Consider the following 18,638-nt stretch of genomic DNA (forward strand, 5'->3'; position numbering starts at 1 on the left):
GAAGGCGAAAAACCTCCAGGGCCACTGCCAATCTACCCTGGAGGAAAATTCCTTCCCGACCCCAAATATGGCGGTCAGCTGAACCCCGAGCATGCGGGCAAGACTCTCCAGCCATACCCTCTGGAAAAAGGCTAACAATATCCTATCATTGACCCATTGTACTAATTACCAGTGTGGCACTTAATTGACCTATTGACTACGCCCGTTATCCTATCATACCATCTCCTCCATAAACTTATCTAGCTTAATCTTAAAGTCATGGAGGTCCTTCGCCCCCACTGTTTCCTTCGGTAGGCTGTTCCAGAATTGCACTCCTCTGATGGTTAGAAACCTTCGTCTAATTTCAAGCCTAAATTTCCTGACTGACAATTTATATCCATTTGTCCTCGTGTCCACATTAGCACTGAGCTGAAATAATTCCTCTCCTTCCCTGGTGTTTATCCCTTTGATATATTTAAAGAGTGCAATCATATCTCCTCTTATCCTTCTTTTGGTTAAGGAAAACAAACCGAGCTCCTCAAGTCTCCTTTCATACGACAGGCTTTCCATTCCTCGGATCATTCTAGTAGCCCTTCTTTGTACCCGTTCCAGTTTGAATTCATCCTTCTTAAACATGGGAGACCAAAACTGCACACGATACTCCAAATGAGGTCTCACCAACGCCTTATATAACGGGACTAGCACCTCCTTATCCCTACTAGAAATACCTCGCCTAATGCATCCCAAGACCGCATTAGCTTTTTTAACGGCCACATCACATTGCCTACTCATAGTCATCCTACGATCAACCAGGACTCCTAGGTCCTTCTCCTCCTCCGTTACTTCCAATTGGTGCGTCCCCAGCTTATAACTAAAGTTCTTGTTAGTCATCCCTAAATGCATAACCTTACACTTCTCACTATTGAATTTCATCCTGTTACTAATACTCCAGTTTACAAGGTCATCCAAATCTCCCTGGAGGATATCCAGGAAGGGACCTCAGGAGGTCATCTAGTACAACCCCCTGCTCAAAGCAGGACCAATTCTCAACTAAATCATACCAGCCAGGGCTTTGTCAAGCCTGACCTTAAAAACCTCTAAGGAAGGAGATTCCACCTCCTCCCTAGGTAACCCATTCCAGTGCTTCACCACCCTCCTAGTGAAAAAGTTTTTCTTAATAGCCAACTTAAACCTCCCCCACTGCAACTTGAGACCATTACTCCTTGTTCTGTCAGTTGGTACCACTGAGAACAGTTTAGATCCTTCCTCTTTGGAACCCCCTTTCAGGTAGTTGAAAGCAGCTATCAAGTCCCCCCTCAGTCTTCTCTTCTTCAGACTAAATAATCCCAGTCCCCTCAGCCTCCCCTCATAAGTCATGTGCTCCAGCCCCCTAATCATTTTTATTGCCCTCCGCTGGACTCTCCAATTTTTCCACATCCTTCTTGTAGTGTGGGGCCCAAAACTGGACACAGTACTCCAGATGAGGCCTCACCAATTCCAAATAGAGTGGAATGATCACATCCCTCGATTTGCTGGCAATGCTCCTACTTATACAGCCCAATATGCTGTTAGCCTTCTTGGCAACAAGGGCACACTATTGACTCATATCCAGCTTCTTGTCCACTCTAACCCCGAGATCTTTTTCTGCAGAACTGCTGCCTAACCACTCGATCCCTAGTCTGTAGCAGTGAATGGGATTCTTCCGTCCTAACTACAGAACTCTTCACTTGTCCTTGTTGAACCTCATCAGATTTCTTTTGGCCCAATCCTCTAATTTGTCTAGGTCCCTCTGTATCCTATCCCTACCCTCCAGCGTATCTACCACTCCTCCTAGTTTAGTGTCATCTGCAAACTGTGGGAGACCGTATCAAAAGCTTTGCTAAAGTCAAGGAATAACATGTCCATTGCTTTCCCTTCATCCACAGAGCCAGTTATCTCATCATAGAAGGCAATTAGATTAGTCAGGCATGACTTGCCCTTGGTGAATCCATGCTAACTGTTCCTGAGCACTTTCCTCTCCTCAAAGTGCCAACGGTCAGATCCTTTGACTCAGGAGGTCTGAAGAAAGGATCCCAAGAACTCTAACAGGGCTAATGAGTGAGATTGTAAGGATGAGGGGGATACTATTGGTCAGGAGGGCACACTGCTGTGCTCGGGGAGTGCAAACGTGACCAGGAGACACGGGAATCCCTGTTGGGGATAACCTTGGGCCTTGGGGGAGGCAAAGGAGTCGCTGTCTCAACCTCTAGTTCACCAGATAAGTAAAAATATTCAATTCTGCCAGCTGAGCCATTGGTACAGTATGCCTTGAAATACAGTAATGGAATATGGTGCACTGATCATGTGGATATCTCCCTAGAGACTACCAGTTCCAAGAGTATCAGCGACTCTGGGTCAGAGTACAGAGTCAGGTCATAAGAGATAATATGTCTAACAGTGGGGGACATGAAGGGCTTTTACCCCTTGATGAAGCAGACAGTGCCAATTTAGGTTGGGTGGTGAATGTTGGTGCCACCAAAACCTCCTTCCTCCTGCTGTGGCGCAGTACCTTTGGTGCAGCTGTCAATTGCTCCTTTCTCTCTCTAGCAGTTTTGAGGTACTTTTGGACCTCACTACTGGTGATTGGGATTCATGCACCCCATGAATTCCTGACACATCCATAATGGGGCCCAGAAACTGATTACATTTGGAAAGAACAGGGGATGCAGTCTTCTTCATAGAGGCCTCAGGAGAGGATTTCTCCCACTTCTTAGAAGGGTATTTGTCCTTATCCTCCTTCCACTGCAGGTTAGAGTATTTGGCCCTGGTTCCTGATGGTTCAGAGTTATGGAGAATCCAGCCAGGAGGGGTGCTACTAAGTACATCTGGCCAGCATACACGGGATGCAGATGACCCAGGTTTGGACTGGTCTCTCAACGAGTGCTCGATCAGGTATCTTTGGAGCTGGAATTTTCAGTATTTCTGGGTTCAGGATGGAAAAGAATTACAAATATTGCACATGGAGGGAATGTGGGATTCTCCAAGCCAATATACAAATAAGTCGTGGGGGATCACTCATTGGGAAGACGGGGAGCAGACCATGAAGGACTTGAACTGGGGATCTTAGGCACACTAAGCAGGGGAGAATGGAAGGGGAAACGCTGGGATTCCAAAATGCTATCTACCTACTAAAACTATCTAGAAGGTAAAACTATTTACAGAAAAACCTGATCTGAAGCAGAAATTCTAGTGAAGCTGCCAATACTTCAGGATTCTCTCTCAGGTCATGAAATGTAGAAAGCAATTGGAAAGGCAGTCAGTCTGTGCCTACCTTTAGGCCCTTGGTTTGGTGCAATGAGGTGGCACAGGCATGGACCAACGAATGCTGCTAGTGAATCTTCCAGTTTTAGGTGCACGGAGAGCATGCACACCCACAGTGGAATACCACAGGGACCAAGAATTAAAATATCCCTCAGCACTTTTTTTTTTTTGGAAGAATCTCAGGGTCCACTCCAAAATCCCCTAAGTAAAAGCGGATTCTAAAGTTCATGGCTATGAACAGCTATTGTTCAATTCAAAATCATTGCCATGTTTGCTAAGACTCTCTACAACCAGTATCTAACTCAGTTTGCTTTGTAAAGCACAAATAGGAAAGTTACTATTTCATATTAATAGGTATAAGTATTCTCATTGTTTTTACATTTTCAAAAAGCACACTGCATGCAGTGCTATTTTATACTTTTTTACCTCATTTTTGATGAAATCAGCACTTATTCCGGTTTCTTTATCTTCAGAGGAAGGCAATATAACTGATTCCTCAGGAACAATTTGTGACCAACGCCCAGCCGGTGAAGGATTTTTAGGAGAGGATATATTTTTGCATTCTGTGCTCTCCCACAGAAAGATACATGCAGTAGGAGTAATGAGTAGCACCTTGTTCCCATCTCCTGAGACATACAGGTACAATCTCATGGAGCACTCTGGAAAAATAATGTGTCAGAAAAGTGACTGTTTTTCAGTGTCCACAGATTTGCATAAAGAGATTTTACTAAAAAAAGTTATGAGTATAACTGGCATCAAACCAGTTTTTAAAACATATTTTAAAGAGCATTTAGTGAGTTTCATACAAGGAAGACACATACGAACAGCAAGCAGTGTTGTCAAACGTATCAGGGTAACTGCATGGGTATCTCTCCCTCCATGGTCCACTTCGCCCAAGAGAGATGATGGCTGGGAGACAGAAACCCTAGGTCAGTGCCCTCAAAGGACCACAGAGGGAGAATACAGATGCAATTGTCCTAAAACCGTGACAATATGTACCAAGTGTAACTCTTGTGTATGTGAGACACAAGTAAGAGTGGTGGTATAATTCAAACAAACTTTGTTGTTGAAGTAAGCCTCTAAATATACAAAGGAGGCAGCATGCATTACATCTCAGTGTAAACTGCAGACACAAAGCTTCGCAGTAGCATCAATACATACAGTGATATCCTATGTAAAGATAGGGCAACAGAAAAACCTGTTTTAAAAATGTCTTTTGGGATTGCTTTATTGTGATTGGGTAACATTTGACAGTCTTCACCTTGATTAGTGTAATCTCCTCTTCTCCCTTCACTTATCACCCCTTCTAAAATCCATGCAACACACACCTTTTAAGATTATCTACTTTGCCTCAAATGACCATGTAAACCCGTCCACTGGCTCCCCTCTTCTCCATCATCACAAAGCCAACCTTATAGTGACTGTTCTAAAGACTCTAAATTTCCATCTTCATAACTGTGGTCCCTCCATTCTGTCACTGATGGCAGACTTGATGTCTCATTTATCTGCTTCCCCTATGACCATCTCTACATTAACCTTCGTGCCATAAGAACAGAAGAATGGCCATACTGGGTCAGACCAATTGCTATCTAGCACAGTATTGTGTTTTCCAGTGTGCAATACTTTGCATTTATCAACATTGAATTTCATCTGCCATTTTGTTGCCCAGTCATCCAGTTTAGTGAGATCCCTTTGTAATGCAGCTTTGGATGCAACTTTGGACATAATTATCTTGACTAATTTTGTATCATCTGCTTTGCCACCTTACTGTTCACCCCTTTTTCCAGACTGTTTATGGATATGTTGAAATTAACGCCACCCTTGAAGATAATCCAGGACTCGTCAATAAGTCTTGTTACGAAGATGGTTGGCTTATCAAGATGACTGTGGATAATCCTTCAGAACTTAATGAACTGATGAGTGAGGACGTGTATGAGAAATTTATAAAATCCATTGAGGACTGACCTGGAATGCTAAAATAAACCACTACAAAACACTTACTTCAGCATAGTTTGTCATACATTAGTGGTATACAGAAGGTCTGACATAGGGCAGCTTGAAAAAATTGCATATTCCAGAAATTTTGGACAACATTACAAGACAAATATGCTGCCTCTGAATCGTGTTGTACTAAAGAGCAATCCTGTGACAATCAGAGATTGCAGATAGGAAAAAAATGCTTAACAAGGATACAGATCCTTGGGGGACCTCATTATTTACTGCTCTCCACTGTGAAAACTGGCCATTTATTCTTAGACTTTCTTCCTATCTTTTAACCAGTTACTGGTACATAAGAAAACCTTCCCTCTTATCTCATGATGCCTTACTTTGCTTAAGAGCCTTTGGTGAGAAATCTTACCAAAGGCTTTCTGAAAGTCCAAATACACTACATCCACTGGATCACCTTTGTCCATCCCCTCAAAGAATTCTAACAGACTGGTGAGGCATGACTTCCCTTTATAAAAGCCAGGTTGACTCTTCCCCAATGAATCAGGTTCATCTATGCATCTGATAATTCTGTTCTTTACTACAGTTTCAACCAATTTGCCTGGTACTGAAGTTAGGCATACCAGCCCGCAAATAGCAGTATCGCCACTGGAGTCTTTTAAAAATCAGAGTTAGACTAGTTATTCACCAGTCATTTGGTACAGAGGCTGATTTAAGCAATAGGTTAAGCACAGTTGTTAGTCTGGCAATTTCATATTTGAGTTCCTTCAGAACTCTTATTACTGTTTAACTTATCTATTTCTTCCAAAATCTCCTCTACCAACACCTCAGTCTGGAACCTAAAAAGAACAGCTGGAACCTTCCTCATATCATCTGCAGTGAAGACCGAAACAAATAATTCATTTAGCTTCTCTGCAACAGCCTTGTCTTCCTTCAGTGATCCTTCTACATCTCGATTGCCCACTGGCCCCACTGATTGTTTAGCTGGCTGACTGCTTCTGATGTAGTTTAGAAAAAAAAATGATAATTTTTGAAGAGCAACTAGCAAAAGACACATTCTCTTTTGGCCTGCCTAATTATACTTTTGCCAGAGTTTATGCTGTTTTCCTCGGTAGGATTTGACTTCTAATTTTTAAAGGATGCCTTTTTGCCTCTAACCACCTTTTTACTCTGTTTAGCCATGGTGGCATTTATTTAATTTTTTTAATTAGGAATATACATTCAATCTGAGCCTCTATTATGATGATTTTAAAAAGTTTCTGTGCAGCTTGCAGGTATTTCACCCTTGTGACTGTTTCTTTTAATTTCTATTTAACTGGTTTTCTCATTTTTGTGTAGTTCCCCTTTTTGAAGTTAAATGCTATTACGGTAGGCTTCTTTGGTATTTATCCCTCTACAAGAATGTGCTATGGTCACTATTACCAAGCAGATCAGGTATATTTACCTGTTGGACCAGATCCTGCTCCAAGAATCAATCATTAACTGCATTTAGAAATTTTATCTCTGCATCCCATCCTGAGGTGACATATTCCCAGTCAATATGGGGATAGTTGAAATCCCTCATTACTGGGTTTTCTGTTTTTGTAGCCTCTCTAATCTCCTTACCATTTCACAATAGCCATCACCATCCTGATAAGGTGATTGGTTGTATGTTACTAATGCTATACTCTTATTATTCAAGCATGGAATTTCTATCCATAGAGATTTTATGATACTGTTTGAGTCATTTCAGATTTTTACTATATTTGACACTATGCTTTCTTTCACATATAGTGCCACATCCCAGCCAGCATGACCAACTCTGTCATTCCTATATATTTTATATTCTGGTATTACTATGTCCCATTGATTACCATTCTTCCATCAAATTTCTGAGATGCCTATTATATCAATATCCTCATTTAATACCAGGCATTCAAGTTCACCCATCTTTATATTTAGACTTCTTGGATTTGTAGACAAGCACTTATAAAATCTGTCAATATTTAATTGTCTACCTTCATGTGAAGTAATTGAATGGTAATGTTTTTCCTTTGACTGTTTCTCTTCAACTTTTACTTGTACTTTACAGTAAAAAGGGGAGGATAAAAGTTGATAGAGTATCTCCTTTAAGAAATCTTTCCCAAAGGGCTGTGTCTCTCCTAACCACGTGTTCCTCCACACCTGTCAGCTTTCCACCAACCCTTAGTTTAAAAACTCCTCTACAACCTTTTTAATTTTACATACCACCTCAATGCATGGAGTGCCCTACCTGAACTGATTCCTCACTATTTAAATTACTCCTGAAGACCCATTTTTATGAGGACAAGAAACTAGCTGAGTAAGTCCTCTACTTACCTATTTCACTTATCTCATGAATGAATTGCTCCTTTATATGAAAAGACAGTCTTGAATGCTGGGAGAGAGATGTAGGGATACTAGAATTGAAGTTGAACATTGGGATGGGGGAGGAAGAGGTTGAACTGTGTACAGAGAATAGGGAATTTAGTGTGTTTAACTTTTAAAAAACAACAACAAAGAAACATAACTAACAATGCATGCTGTCGATTATCTACTCGATCATCTTGCCTGAATGATGGTTTCCTCGGTATTTGGAAAGCTCCTACCACATTTTGGGTGCTACCAAAATCAAAAGTAAACAACTTCATTTGTAAGAGTTATACAAGAATAAATCCCAGTGACAACAAGAAATCTTTAATTTTAATGGAAGAAAGACTATTTCCCTTTCTCTCTTTTGCCTTTAAAGGAGAGAACTGGCTGAGGGGGGCGGGGAGTGATTGCTACAGAGAGGTGAAGAGAAGACCTTTAAGATGTAGATCTCTCTTTGAGGAAGATGTTGCATTTTGACAGAGAGTTGTTGGCTCAGGGACAGAGCTATCTGTGTAACTAAGCTAACTTCAGCAGCAACTCTGAGTCTTCTTGTCTGATCCCTGTTGTGAAGAGGCAGGAACAACCAGAAAGCTGCTCCTGCTGCAGGCAGAGAAAAAAAGAGATAGCGGCCCCATCTCAGACTCAGATATGCCATCTTTCAAAGATCCTGTTATCAGAAGAAGAGATACTTCACTGGCAGATCCCATAAGTATATTGGCGCAGCATTACTGCTGGGAAGGGGAACCCCTTCCTCATGGCCACCCATGGGATAGGGATGAATGGGGCAAGATTCTGAAGGGGAAGTTCACGGGGAGAGGAGATCAAGTGGTGGATTCAGTGGAAGCACAGATGTCTCCCCTACTACCTCACCTTGACCTTTACCATTACCCCCATGGTTGCTTCTGAGTTCACTCACAATTCCTCAAAGTGGGCACTTTGCTTCAAGTTCACCCTTCAGGACGCAGTCCCCTGGAAACACTTATTACATTTGTCATGGTTACAGGGCTAGAGACATCTCTGGCCCCTCTTCTGGTCTCACTGAATAAACAACCTCAGATGTTAAGGCTCATGTCTTCACCTCGCCTAGATGGAATCCCACAATTCTTCCATTCTTAGATCAGGCCTTGGGCTGTGTATCAACCTTGATTATTCAGCAAGTCCTACTGTGCTGAGCACCTGCAAGTCTTCCCTTCTGGAGCATCTGACCAGTGGTTAATACAGGTGACCAGACAGCTCTCTCACAAAGTGCTTTTTAATTTTAACAGCAGGAACAAAGCACTTTAAAACATTAAAGGATCTATATGCATGTCTCTCTTACCCTCATCCCCACCATCCAAGTGTCAAAAAACACAAATTTATTCTGTTTAAGACAGAATCTTAAGAGTTTGTAAATCCAAAATGTAATTAACATTTCTGTTAATAAAAAGACTAAGGTTTGCTAAGGGTTAGCTTAGCATACACAAAATACTAATTAGATTTATAACTCTCTCTTCTGCCAAATAAAAGTTAGTCATTTATTCAATTTAATTTAATCAAAGGAAGATCTTTCTTGTCAACATTTGTTTTCTATTTTTAATTTTAATAAAAAAGACAAATCAGAGACGCCTACCTTGTGCTGCTGTAACCACCTTACTAGATTCTTCAATGGCTGGTACAATTTTCAGATAGTCCTGGTCTTTATTCCAAAGAAATAGTTCTCCTGTTGTAACTATTCCTGCCAACCAAGCACCTGTTTTCATAGGGAAAAGACTTCTTAAATTGTTTTACTATAAAGTATTTAAAATTATCTTCCCCTATTTTGTCCCCAATCCTGCAAGTATCTCTTAACTAGCAGATCCTGTGCTTGTGTGGAGACAGCTACAGTATCACAGCCTCTTACAGTACTGTAAGTTTCTACACTGTTGCAATCTTAAATGAAAACAAAAATTTGAATTGGAACTTGAGAAAATACTTAACCATTTCTTGATGTTGCTAAGATGACAACATTTTTCAACAATGATTGAAGTTGAGGAATTTTCTTCTTTGTCTTTCCTGATAACAGGTTAATTTCACTTATACATTTATCATCTAAAAGAAAAATAGCTTCTTTTTCCTGTTAAAAGGAAAAAGGAATATTTCAGTTTTCAAAAATGATACTTATTATTTTCTATTTTTGCCTGAAAATTGATGCAGATATAGAGAAGGGTGTTTAAGACCAGCTGGGGGAGGGGAAAAAAATATCAATTAAATGCAAACGGCTAACATGAAATTCACAGTTAAGCATTCAAAAATCATGCAATGCTGAAACTGAAACTTTAACTCTGCCTTTTTGCACGTATCCATTACAATACATAGCCAAATTCAGCACTCACTTATGCCAGGGTTGAATCTGGCCCACCATTTTTAATTAGCCGGATCCCACAATCCTTATTCCCACTTACCTGAATAAGATTATTTGCCTAGAAGATGCAGGATTAGGCCCTAAAGATATGACCCTATGTCTCTGAATTCAATGGGAGTTTTGCCATATATCTCAAAGGAAGAAGGATCAGGCCCTAAACCGTTACATACTGTCTCTCAAATGATACAATGAAAGAAAGAAAGATTCTACTATGTTAGGTAACATTTGAACATATGAGTAAAGACTCTATTGTAACGTATATATGCAAGAGAGGAGAGCTAAAGCTATACGTTTAACTTTGCCTACAGCATTTCCTGGCTACTAAATGCTTAAACATGCAATATTGATACTGCTTTAAATTAGTTTTATACATAATTTCATAAGTTGTTTTAAAAGAAAGGATACAGTAAACTCATGCCCATCAAAGTCATTAATAAACTGTGTATTTGTTGTACAGGTGCTAGCTGGCTAAAAGGCAGTAGTGTCTGTCACTATAGCAGGTTAAGTATACATTCCCATATCTGTGCACGTATATACGTATAACTAAATAAATCTTTAAGTAAAATAAGCAACTTCCACTCCTGGCTCCAGGCCTTTGCGATCTCCCATAGAACATTATTACAAGAATGTCAGATACTAAACGTAGGTAAAAATAGTTGAGTTCTGGTATGGTTGTCCCAGGGGAGGAATAAAATCTCAAACGTATTTTTTTAGTACATATAACCAAATAACGCCAATAGGAATTATTATAATTAAAATATATATATATATATGAACCCTTGTGAAGCATACAGCTATCAAAAGATGTCTTCCATCAGGAATTGTGAGCAATATTGAACTTTGGAATGAAGTCAAAATGGCAGCAATAAATCCAGTGATTTGTCTTTGTGCTTCTAACTTAATAACCAGCATGGCAATTCTAAACCATTCCCTGAAGTTTTTTGTAAACTGAGTTGCTAAATAACTGCCACATAATCAAAACTATGTTTAATGTACAGTTAGGTTTAAATAAAAAAAATATACAGACTCTCACCTGTCCCAGCCAGGAGATTCGAGGCCAAGGTTTCCTATGTTTGATACACGTAGAGACTAAAACATCTAACTTGATCTCCATGCTTATTAGCACTCCCGGTAATCACAACAGTTTTAAAAAAGAGGAATGGAGGGTGGTCTGCCAACAAACCTGTAAAAGATTGAAAAAAAATATGTTGGTTTTCATTTTAGTTTTTGGAAGATACAAATTCTGAACACAATTTTTAGTCTTCACATACTACATAAACACAAACATAGTTCCCAAGCATCTTTATTCTCAAAATAAACTGGACTTGTGGATTATTTGCATTTGTGAAATACATTTTAACTTTTGGGCCCATTTTATAGTATTAACAGGTGACGTGGGTTTTGGTTGACAAAGTAAATAATCAACGTAGGCTAAATATGCTTAGCTAAACCTTGGCTGTTCTAGCCCTATGCTTAAATACTAAAGCAACATTAGTAGGTTTCAGCACAGAACTCATCTGTATCAGAATTACCATGATAGTACAATATGATTGCTTAAACTCTATGACATTTTATGGTTCCACATAACACACACTGAAGTAATCTAACTAATGTAAATAAATGAACGCAGCACATGTAAGTAAAGGTGGAAGCTGTGAAGAAAGCCATATAGATAGGGAAACAATATCTGGATAAGCAACAGTACTGTGTAAAACTAAACATCATAGGAGTGAATCCAAACAACTCAAAATCAAAGATGTACATTTGAATCGAGAAGCCGACCGCTAGCACAGTTCATTATTAACAGAGCCCTACCAAATTCAAGGTCCATTTTGGTCAATTTCACGGTCACAGGATTTTTTAAAAATAGTCAATTTCATAGTTTTAGGTGTTTACATCTGAAATTTCAGTGTTGTAACAGTGGGGGTCCTGACCCAAAAGGACGTCAGGAATTTCCACCCTTACTTCTGTGCTGCTGATGGCAGGGGTACTGCCTTCAGAGTTGGGCAACCAGAAAGCAGTGGCTGTTGGCCAAACACCAAGCTCTAAAGCCAGCACCACTGCCAGCAGCAGCACAGAAGTGAGGGTCAGAGGGTCTGGCTGAGGGGAGGTGTTTGCCATATCTGCAGGTTTTCCCAGCAGCCTCCCACCGGGGTCAAGAGCTGACAGCTGGAGTCGCAGCCTCCCACCTGGGTTGGGAGTGTCCTGACCAGCAGCTTTGCAGCTTCCTACAGCTGAGGGAGGTTCAGAGAAGTGGGTCTGACCCAGGTCTGGGAGCAGCCTCTGCATGGGACTAGTAAGTCCTGTCCCTCCCCAACCTGGGCCAGGAATAACAGCTGGTACCCAGCCCATGGTAGGAGCCCCCGGCTGGGGCAGCCCAGTCAGATTTTATGGGGGAGATCAGATTTCACGGTCCATGACGTTTTTCACAGTCGTGAATTTAGTAGGGCCCTAATTATTCATCTAGCATGGGGTCCAGAGTGAGGCACACCACATTCCACAATGTAGCCTCATCTTTAATACGGTGACATGGCCCTCTGAAACAACATATCCCATGATGTAATGCTTTGATCTGTATTACCAAGGGAGCTGCTCAGATGAAGTATTACATTTAGAAGCCTATCCTTTCTATAGGCTGCTCCCATCAAGACAACATGTCTGTGGGGGGGCCACATCTCCAATTAATAATTAGTTGTATCTTTATCCCCCTCTAATAGCTACAGCTAATGGAGTTATTCTGCTAGCTCAAGCAGTACAGAATCATGGTTTGAGCACTAAAGGCCCCATAATCAAACTCTGAGAATGACTCAAATGGAGAATTCAAATGATTCAAGATCTGAGGATGATCCATTAAAACAGTGGCACATCAATATGGGGCTTGGATGAGCATCTTCAGACATGGGAACTAGGTAATCCACACCAGCAGAGTAAGTCTTTGTTGACAGTTTAACATAAGAGGATATGTGTTTACTACAGTTGACAGCTAGCTGAATCAGTATTGGATATAGTTTGAAACAATATATTGGATGCTGGGACCCCTTGTCTTTATTCTGTCATATTGAATGTGAACGTTTGTATGGTTTGAGGTGTCGCACACTAGGAACTATCATGTGTGCTGATGAACTGTATTTCTTTCCTGCCTTCAGTATAAGATAGCACACTATATAACAGAACGCATCAAGCAAGGGCCTCCTCCATTAAAGACAGCACATCACACCATAATACTCAGTGTCTCTGCACTGCTACGTTGATACAGAAATTATTGGGTGAGGTTCTTTGGCCTATGTTGCATAGGTCATACTAGATGATCAGCATGGTCCCTTCTTGCTTTAAAATCTACGCACTGGAGGGCATGCACATGACTTAAATTAAGGTGGTGTAGAATAAATATCAGAGGGGTAGCCGTGTTAGTCTGGATCTGTAAAAGCAGCAAAGAGTCCTGTGGCACCTTATAGACTAACAGACGTATTGGAGCATGAGCTTTCATGGGTGAATACCCACTTCGTCGGATGCATCTGACAAAGTGGGTATTCACCCACGAAAGCTCATGCTCCAATACCTCTGTTAGTCTATAAGGTGCCATAGGACTCTTTGCTGCTTTTATAGAATAAATATGAAATTAAAGAATTAGAGTTAGTTTAAGTTTGGTTAAGGAAATATAAGTATTGTAAAGCAGTCCCCAACACAGTGCCCATGGGCGCCATGGCGCCTTCCGGGGCATTTATGTGCACCCGCCTCACGCTCAGCAGTGGAAAGAAGCCAGGGGCCTGCAGTTGCCGGGGAAGGAGAACTCTGGGGCTACAGACGCCACGCCTGCCAGGAACAGAGAATTCCAGGGCTGCAAGCGCCGGTGCTCTCTGTTCCCAGCAGGCGTGGGGCGCGGCTTCTCTCCGGCTTCAAGAAGAGAAGCCGCGGCCCCGTGCCTGCCGGGCATAAAGAACTCAGGGGCTGCAGGCGCTAGTGTTCTCTGTCCCTGGCAGGTGCGGGGCCCTCCTAGTGCCCAGCAGGGGAGAGAAGCCAGGGTCCCCCGCCTGCTGGGGACAGAGTACTTCGGGGTTGCAGACTGCGGGCACCGGTGTTGTGTGTCCTCGCAGCTTCTCTCAGGCTTATCACTGCACTGCTCAGAACTGCCACCAAAAAAAAAAAAAATCAATAAAAAATTTAAAAAACCACACTCCGCCTTTGCAGAATGGACCGAATGCTGCCCCGTAGCATGTGCTGACACAGGCACCTGCTTGCTCCACTGGTGCCTGGAGCCGGCCCTGTATGTGAGTATTCTTCTTTGCAATTTTTTTTTTTTTTTTTTAAACATTTTGCTCCAAAATGAGTGGTTCAAATAAGAGACAACGTACGTATTATTTCAAACCAGAGTGGGAAGAATCCTATTGTTTTATTGAAAATAAAGGGAAATGTGTTTGCTTATTGTGCGGAGGTGCTGTTGCAGTGCCAAAAAAACAATGTTGAATGCCATTTTCAAACTAATCACGGTTCTTTTGACATTAGCCATTCACTTAAATCTGAGTTGAGAAAGAAGAAAATTAATCAACTCAAATCAAACCTATCTGCCCAGCAATCTGTTTTCACTAGACACGTGGTAAAGTCTAAAAGTGCTACTATTGCTTCCTTTAAAATTGCTCATCTACTCGCAAAGAAGAAAAAACCCTTACAAGATGGTGAATTAGTATGCCACTACACAAGCTATCTGCGATCACCACTGATGGGGCACCAGCAATGATGGGCAGCGCCAATGGATTCATTGCACTCTGTAAGAAGAATGAATCCTTTCCGAACTTTATGTTTTATCATTGCATTATCCACCAAGAAGCTTTGTGCCTCAAATTTCTCTCTTTTCAACACGTCGTGAATGTTATTAAAATAATTAACTCTATTCGAGTGAAACCTTTGCAACACCGACTTTTTAAGGCCCTGTTGGAAGATGTTGATGATAAACAATCTGATTTTATCTTGCACACAGAAGTACCGGTACGATGGCTGAGCAAAGGTAAAGTTCTTGCACGTTTTTTAAGCCTAATAGAAGAGATCAAAGAATTTCTGAAGTCCACAAATCAGAACTTTGAGCAACTAGAAGACTCCGACGAAGTGGGCATTCACCCACGAAAGCTCATGCTGCAAAACGTCTGTTAGTCTATAAGGTGCCACAGGATTCTTTGCTGCTTTTACAGAACCAGACTAACACGGCTACCCCTCTGATACTCCAACTGGTTAATGGACTTGGCTTTTCTTGCCAACATCACTGACAAATTGAACATTTTAAATCTTGAGCTCCAGGGAAAAGACAAACATGTGGCTCAAATGATAGGTTCTGTAAAATCATTCAAAGCAAAACTGATCTTGTGGATGTCACATATGAAGACAAAATCTCTTGAACATTTCCCAAGTATGAAGAAAATGGTATGTGACAGTGATTTTAACCCATCACCATTTGTTATCCACATTCAAACACTTCTGGAACAGTTTGAAAAGAGATTTCAACAGTTCACCATCACTGAGCCTGTAGTTGCCTTTCTTGTGAATCCTTTTACTTGCCAAATAGAGGTAACAGAAATGGCTACATCAACTGCAAGTCTCATTCAAGTAAGAACAGAAGACGTGGAACTGGAGATTTTGGACCTTCAAAATGATATTGTTCTAAAATCCTGCGCAACAGATGAAAACTTTTGGAATCTGGTTGACCGAAAAAAGTTTCCTACCTTAAAAAATGTAGCATACAAAATAAAATTTTATTTTGGTTCCACTTTTCTGTGCGAAGTTCTGTTTTCAACAATGAACATCATAAAATCAAAATACAGATCTCGGCTTACAGATGCCCATCTTGATGATTGCTTACAAACGGGAATATTATCTTACTCTCCCAACTACGAAAAATGGGCTAAAGAAATGCAGTGCCAAAAATCACACTGACTTCATTAGAATAACCACATGAATTAATTATACCTATTTTCTATTAAGTGCTGATGAGCGCGTATGATTAACTTGTGTTTAACTTTTTTTCATACTTGTTTGTTTGTTTATTGAAATACAGATACAAGTAACAATACAAAGAATATTTTTAATTAACCATAACTGGCTATCTATGTTAAAGTAAGAATAATAAATATATTTGGACCAGCAGTTCAACAATGTTTTACTTTTTTAAAATAAATAAGATGAAAACTGTTTGATATTTATTTTGTAAAAACTCCTTAATTTTTCTTACAGGTAGATAAAAAAGAGCAAATTCACATGGTAAGGTGAAAGAGTAATTGATGAATAATTTAATTAATACCATTTACATGTACAATTATCTATTTTATCTTATGGATTCAAATATTATATAATATTAAATATGATGTTTTTCATATTATTTAATGTACAAATGCAAAATAAGCCTTGAAAAATTGTTGGCGCCCGCCACACACTTCTGAAAACTTTAATGTGCTACTGGCCTCAAAAAGGTTGGGGACCACTGTTGTAAAGAAAGGCCTTCAGAAGAATGAGTTACAAGCCCAGAAAGAACAAAGTAGGGAGGAAGCCTGGTTCAAAGAGTAACTAATGACATAAAGGGAAGTTTCTAAAAAGAAGACCTAGGGGTGACTGCAGATGGTTTTAAATAAGACAATGAGACTCTGTCTTAGAAGAAGCCAACATGGACTTTCCCACCCCACATACCAGTGTTGCCTCAAAATTAGGGCATACGCAACAGAAAAACTGTTGGTTAGCAAGAAGGATGGGAAGAGATAAGAGGAAAGACCTCGGTGAAAAAGGAGACGGTAAATTTTATCTGGATTAAGACCAGAAATAAAGGTGAACTGCCTAAATTGGTTTTTAGCTGGTTATTAATTGGCAATGTCATCATTTATTTGTTGATGGGTACAAAAAATTATCAATTTAGAGTTCTTTGCCAGACTCTATCTGATCATGCTTGAGCACACCAGGATGAGACACTTTAGCTAGGTTCTCTCTCTTTGCAATATATTGATCACATGCTTATGAATATTTTGTTACTGTATTGCAGTGGTGGCCAAACTTTTCCTGTCATGCTCCCCCTTACAATTAACAGAATCTGTCCATGCCCCCCTTACTGCACAAAGCTTGGGCTGAAGACGGAGCTGGGGGAAGAACTGGGGATGGGGAAAGAGCTGAGGTTAAACCAGGGGCGGCTCTACGGTTTTGGCCGCCCCAAGCAGTCATGCGCGGGAGGCGCCCCGGAGCCGCGGGAGCAGCGGACCTCCCGCGGGCATGACTGCAGAGGGACCGCTGGTCCCGCGTGGCTCAGCTGCACCTCCCGCGGCTGCGGCCGGTTCGCGGGTCCGGCGGCTCCGCTTGAGCTGCCGCGGTCATGCCTGCGGGAGGTCCAGCCAAGCCGCGGGACGAGCGCTCCCTCCGCAGTCATCTAGGGGGCTCCAGTGGACCTCCCGCAGGCATGACTGCGTCAGGTCCGCCAGCCCAGCCTGCCCCCCCCCCCCACACGCCACAGAGCACGCCCCCTAGATTTTGCCACCCTAGGCACCAGCTTGTTTTGCTGGTGCCTAGAGCCGCCCCTGGGTTAAACATAGAGCTGGCCTGGGGGCAGAGAGGGAATGAGGGCAGAAATGGGCTGGAGGCGGGGTAGAGCTTTGGCCAGAGCTGGGCTGGGCACAGATCGGGGGTTGAAGTAGAGCTGGGGCTGGGCTAAGGGCAGAGCTGGGCTGATTGGTGTTCCCACCCCACCCCCTATGGGGGCTGGCCCGGGCCCTGCCAAGTACCCCCCCCCATCCTTCCACCACAATGCCCCCAAAGGAGGCATGCCCCCCAGTTTGGGAACTACTTCTGTATTGGATGTAGTAACTGCTTAGTTGTTGTTAGGATTTTAAAGCTATTGTATAAAATACCATTTACCCTTTGGACTTAAAGGAATGTATGGTTAAATTAAGGTTTGGTGGTCTCGAGTATTAATATTCATAATTCTAAATATTATTGATAATGCCAACAAATGGTGAATCATGTGCTAAGCCCCATTACCTCAGTACTCTCCTACTGAAAGCAGAAAAAAATGCACTGTTCAAGGTAGCACCCCACATCCTACATCAAAGGTAAGGGCATAACAAACTGGGTCAAGCTACCTTTGCATTGGTGCATATCACACCTACCTCCATGTTGAAGTAGAGAAACGGTGTGTTATATGCCAGGCCCTGTTGCCTCAACCTCAAAAGCACTGGGGGAAAGGGTGTATCGCATGCTGGCGCTGTTACCTCCCTACTAAAGGGGGTGTTACGTTGTGGTGTTGAATATGAGGGGATGCAATGTGTCGTCCCCCGGGTCCCTCAGCTCACTCGCCTCGCGAGTGTGCCTCACAGACCGGGGCGCAGCGCGCGGAGACGTCCTGTGGTCCCGGAGCGGTAACGGCCGCGGGGCCCAGGGGGCGGGCTGTCCGGGCGCTAGCAGCACAGAGCGAGCCGGGCCAGCCACACCCTCGGCCCAAGTCCCCACCGCGGCCCGGTCCCGCGGAACGAGCAGAGCGCGGCCTGTCCCACACTCACCGCGCTTCTGCCCCGCACAGCGGCTGCGCTACGGGCCCGGCTACAGCGGCGTCCGCCCCCGCCCAAGTGCCGGTTGCGTCCAGCGGGAGAGCCGGGAGCTGAGTGGACTGGAGTGCGCAGCTGCGGGCGCGCGGGGAGGGGAA

At 42.3% G+C, this 18,638-nt stretch overlaps 1 protein-coding gene across 9 annotated transcripts in view; it reads right to left on the reverse strand.

Annotated features, from left to right (window-relative positions):
• CPLANE1 (ciliogenesis and planar polarity effector 1) overlaps nt 1-18,638 on the reverse strand; it is a 161,388-nt gene extending 142,750 nt beyond the window's left edge. For 4 of the 9 annotated variants that reach the window (XM_039543543.1, XM_039543539.1, XM_039543542.1 and 1 more), the window contains exons 1-5: nt 18,496-18,637; nt 11,010-11,159; nt 9,553-9,688; nt 9,206-9,325; nt 3,706-3,938 (exon numbers count right to left, since the gene is read on the reverse strand). In XM_039543543.1, coding sequence (XP_039399477.1) covers nt 3,706-3,938; nt 9,206-9,325; nt 9,553-9,688; nt 11,010-11,090 — 570 coding nt within the window. In that variant the 5' untranslated portion in view covers nt 11,091-11,159; nt 18,496-18,637. Of the gene's footprint in view, nt 1-3,705; nt 3,939-9,205; nt 9,326-9,552; nt 9,689-11,009; nt 11,160-18,105; nt 18,185-18,495 lie in introns of those variants that run through there. The other 5 variants (XM_039543546.1, XM_039543541.1, XM_039543538.1 and 2 more) reach the window with 4 other exon arrangements.

Source organism: Mauremys reevesii, linkage group 6, assembly GCF_016161935.1.
Source record: "Mauremys reevesii isolate NIE-2019 linkage group 6, ASM1616193v1, whole genome shotgun sequence".
Taxonomy (NCBI): Eukaryota; Metazoa; Chordata; order Testudines; family Geoemydidae; genus Mauremys; species Mauremys reevesii.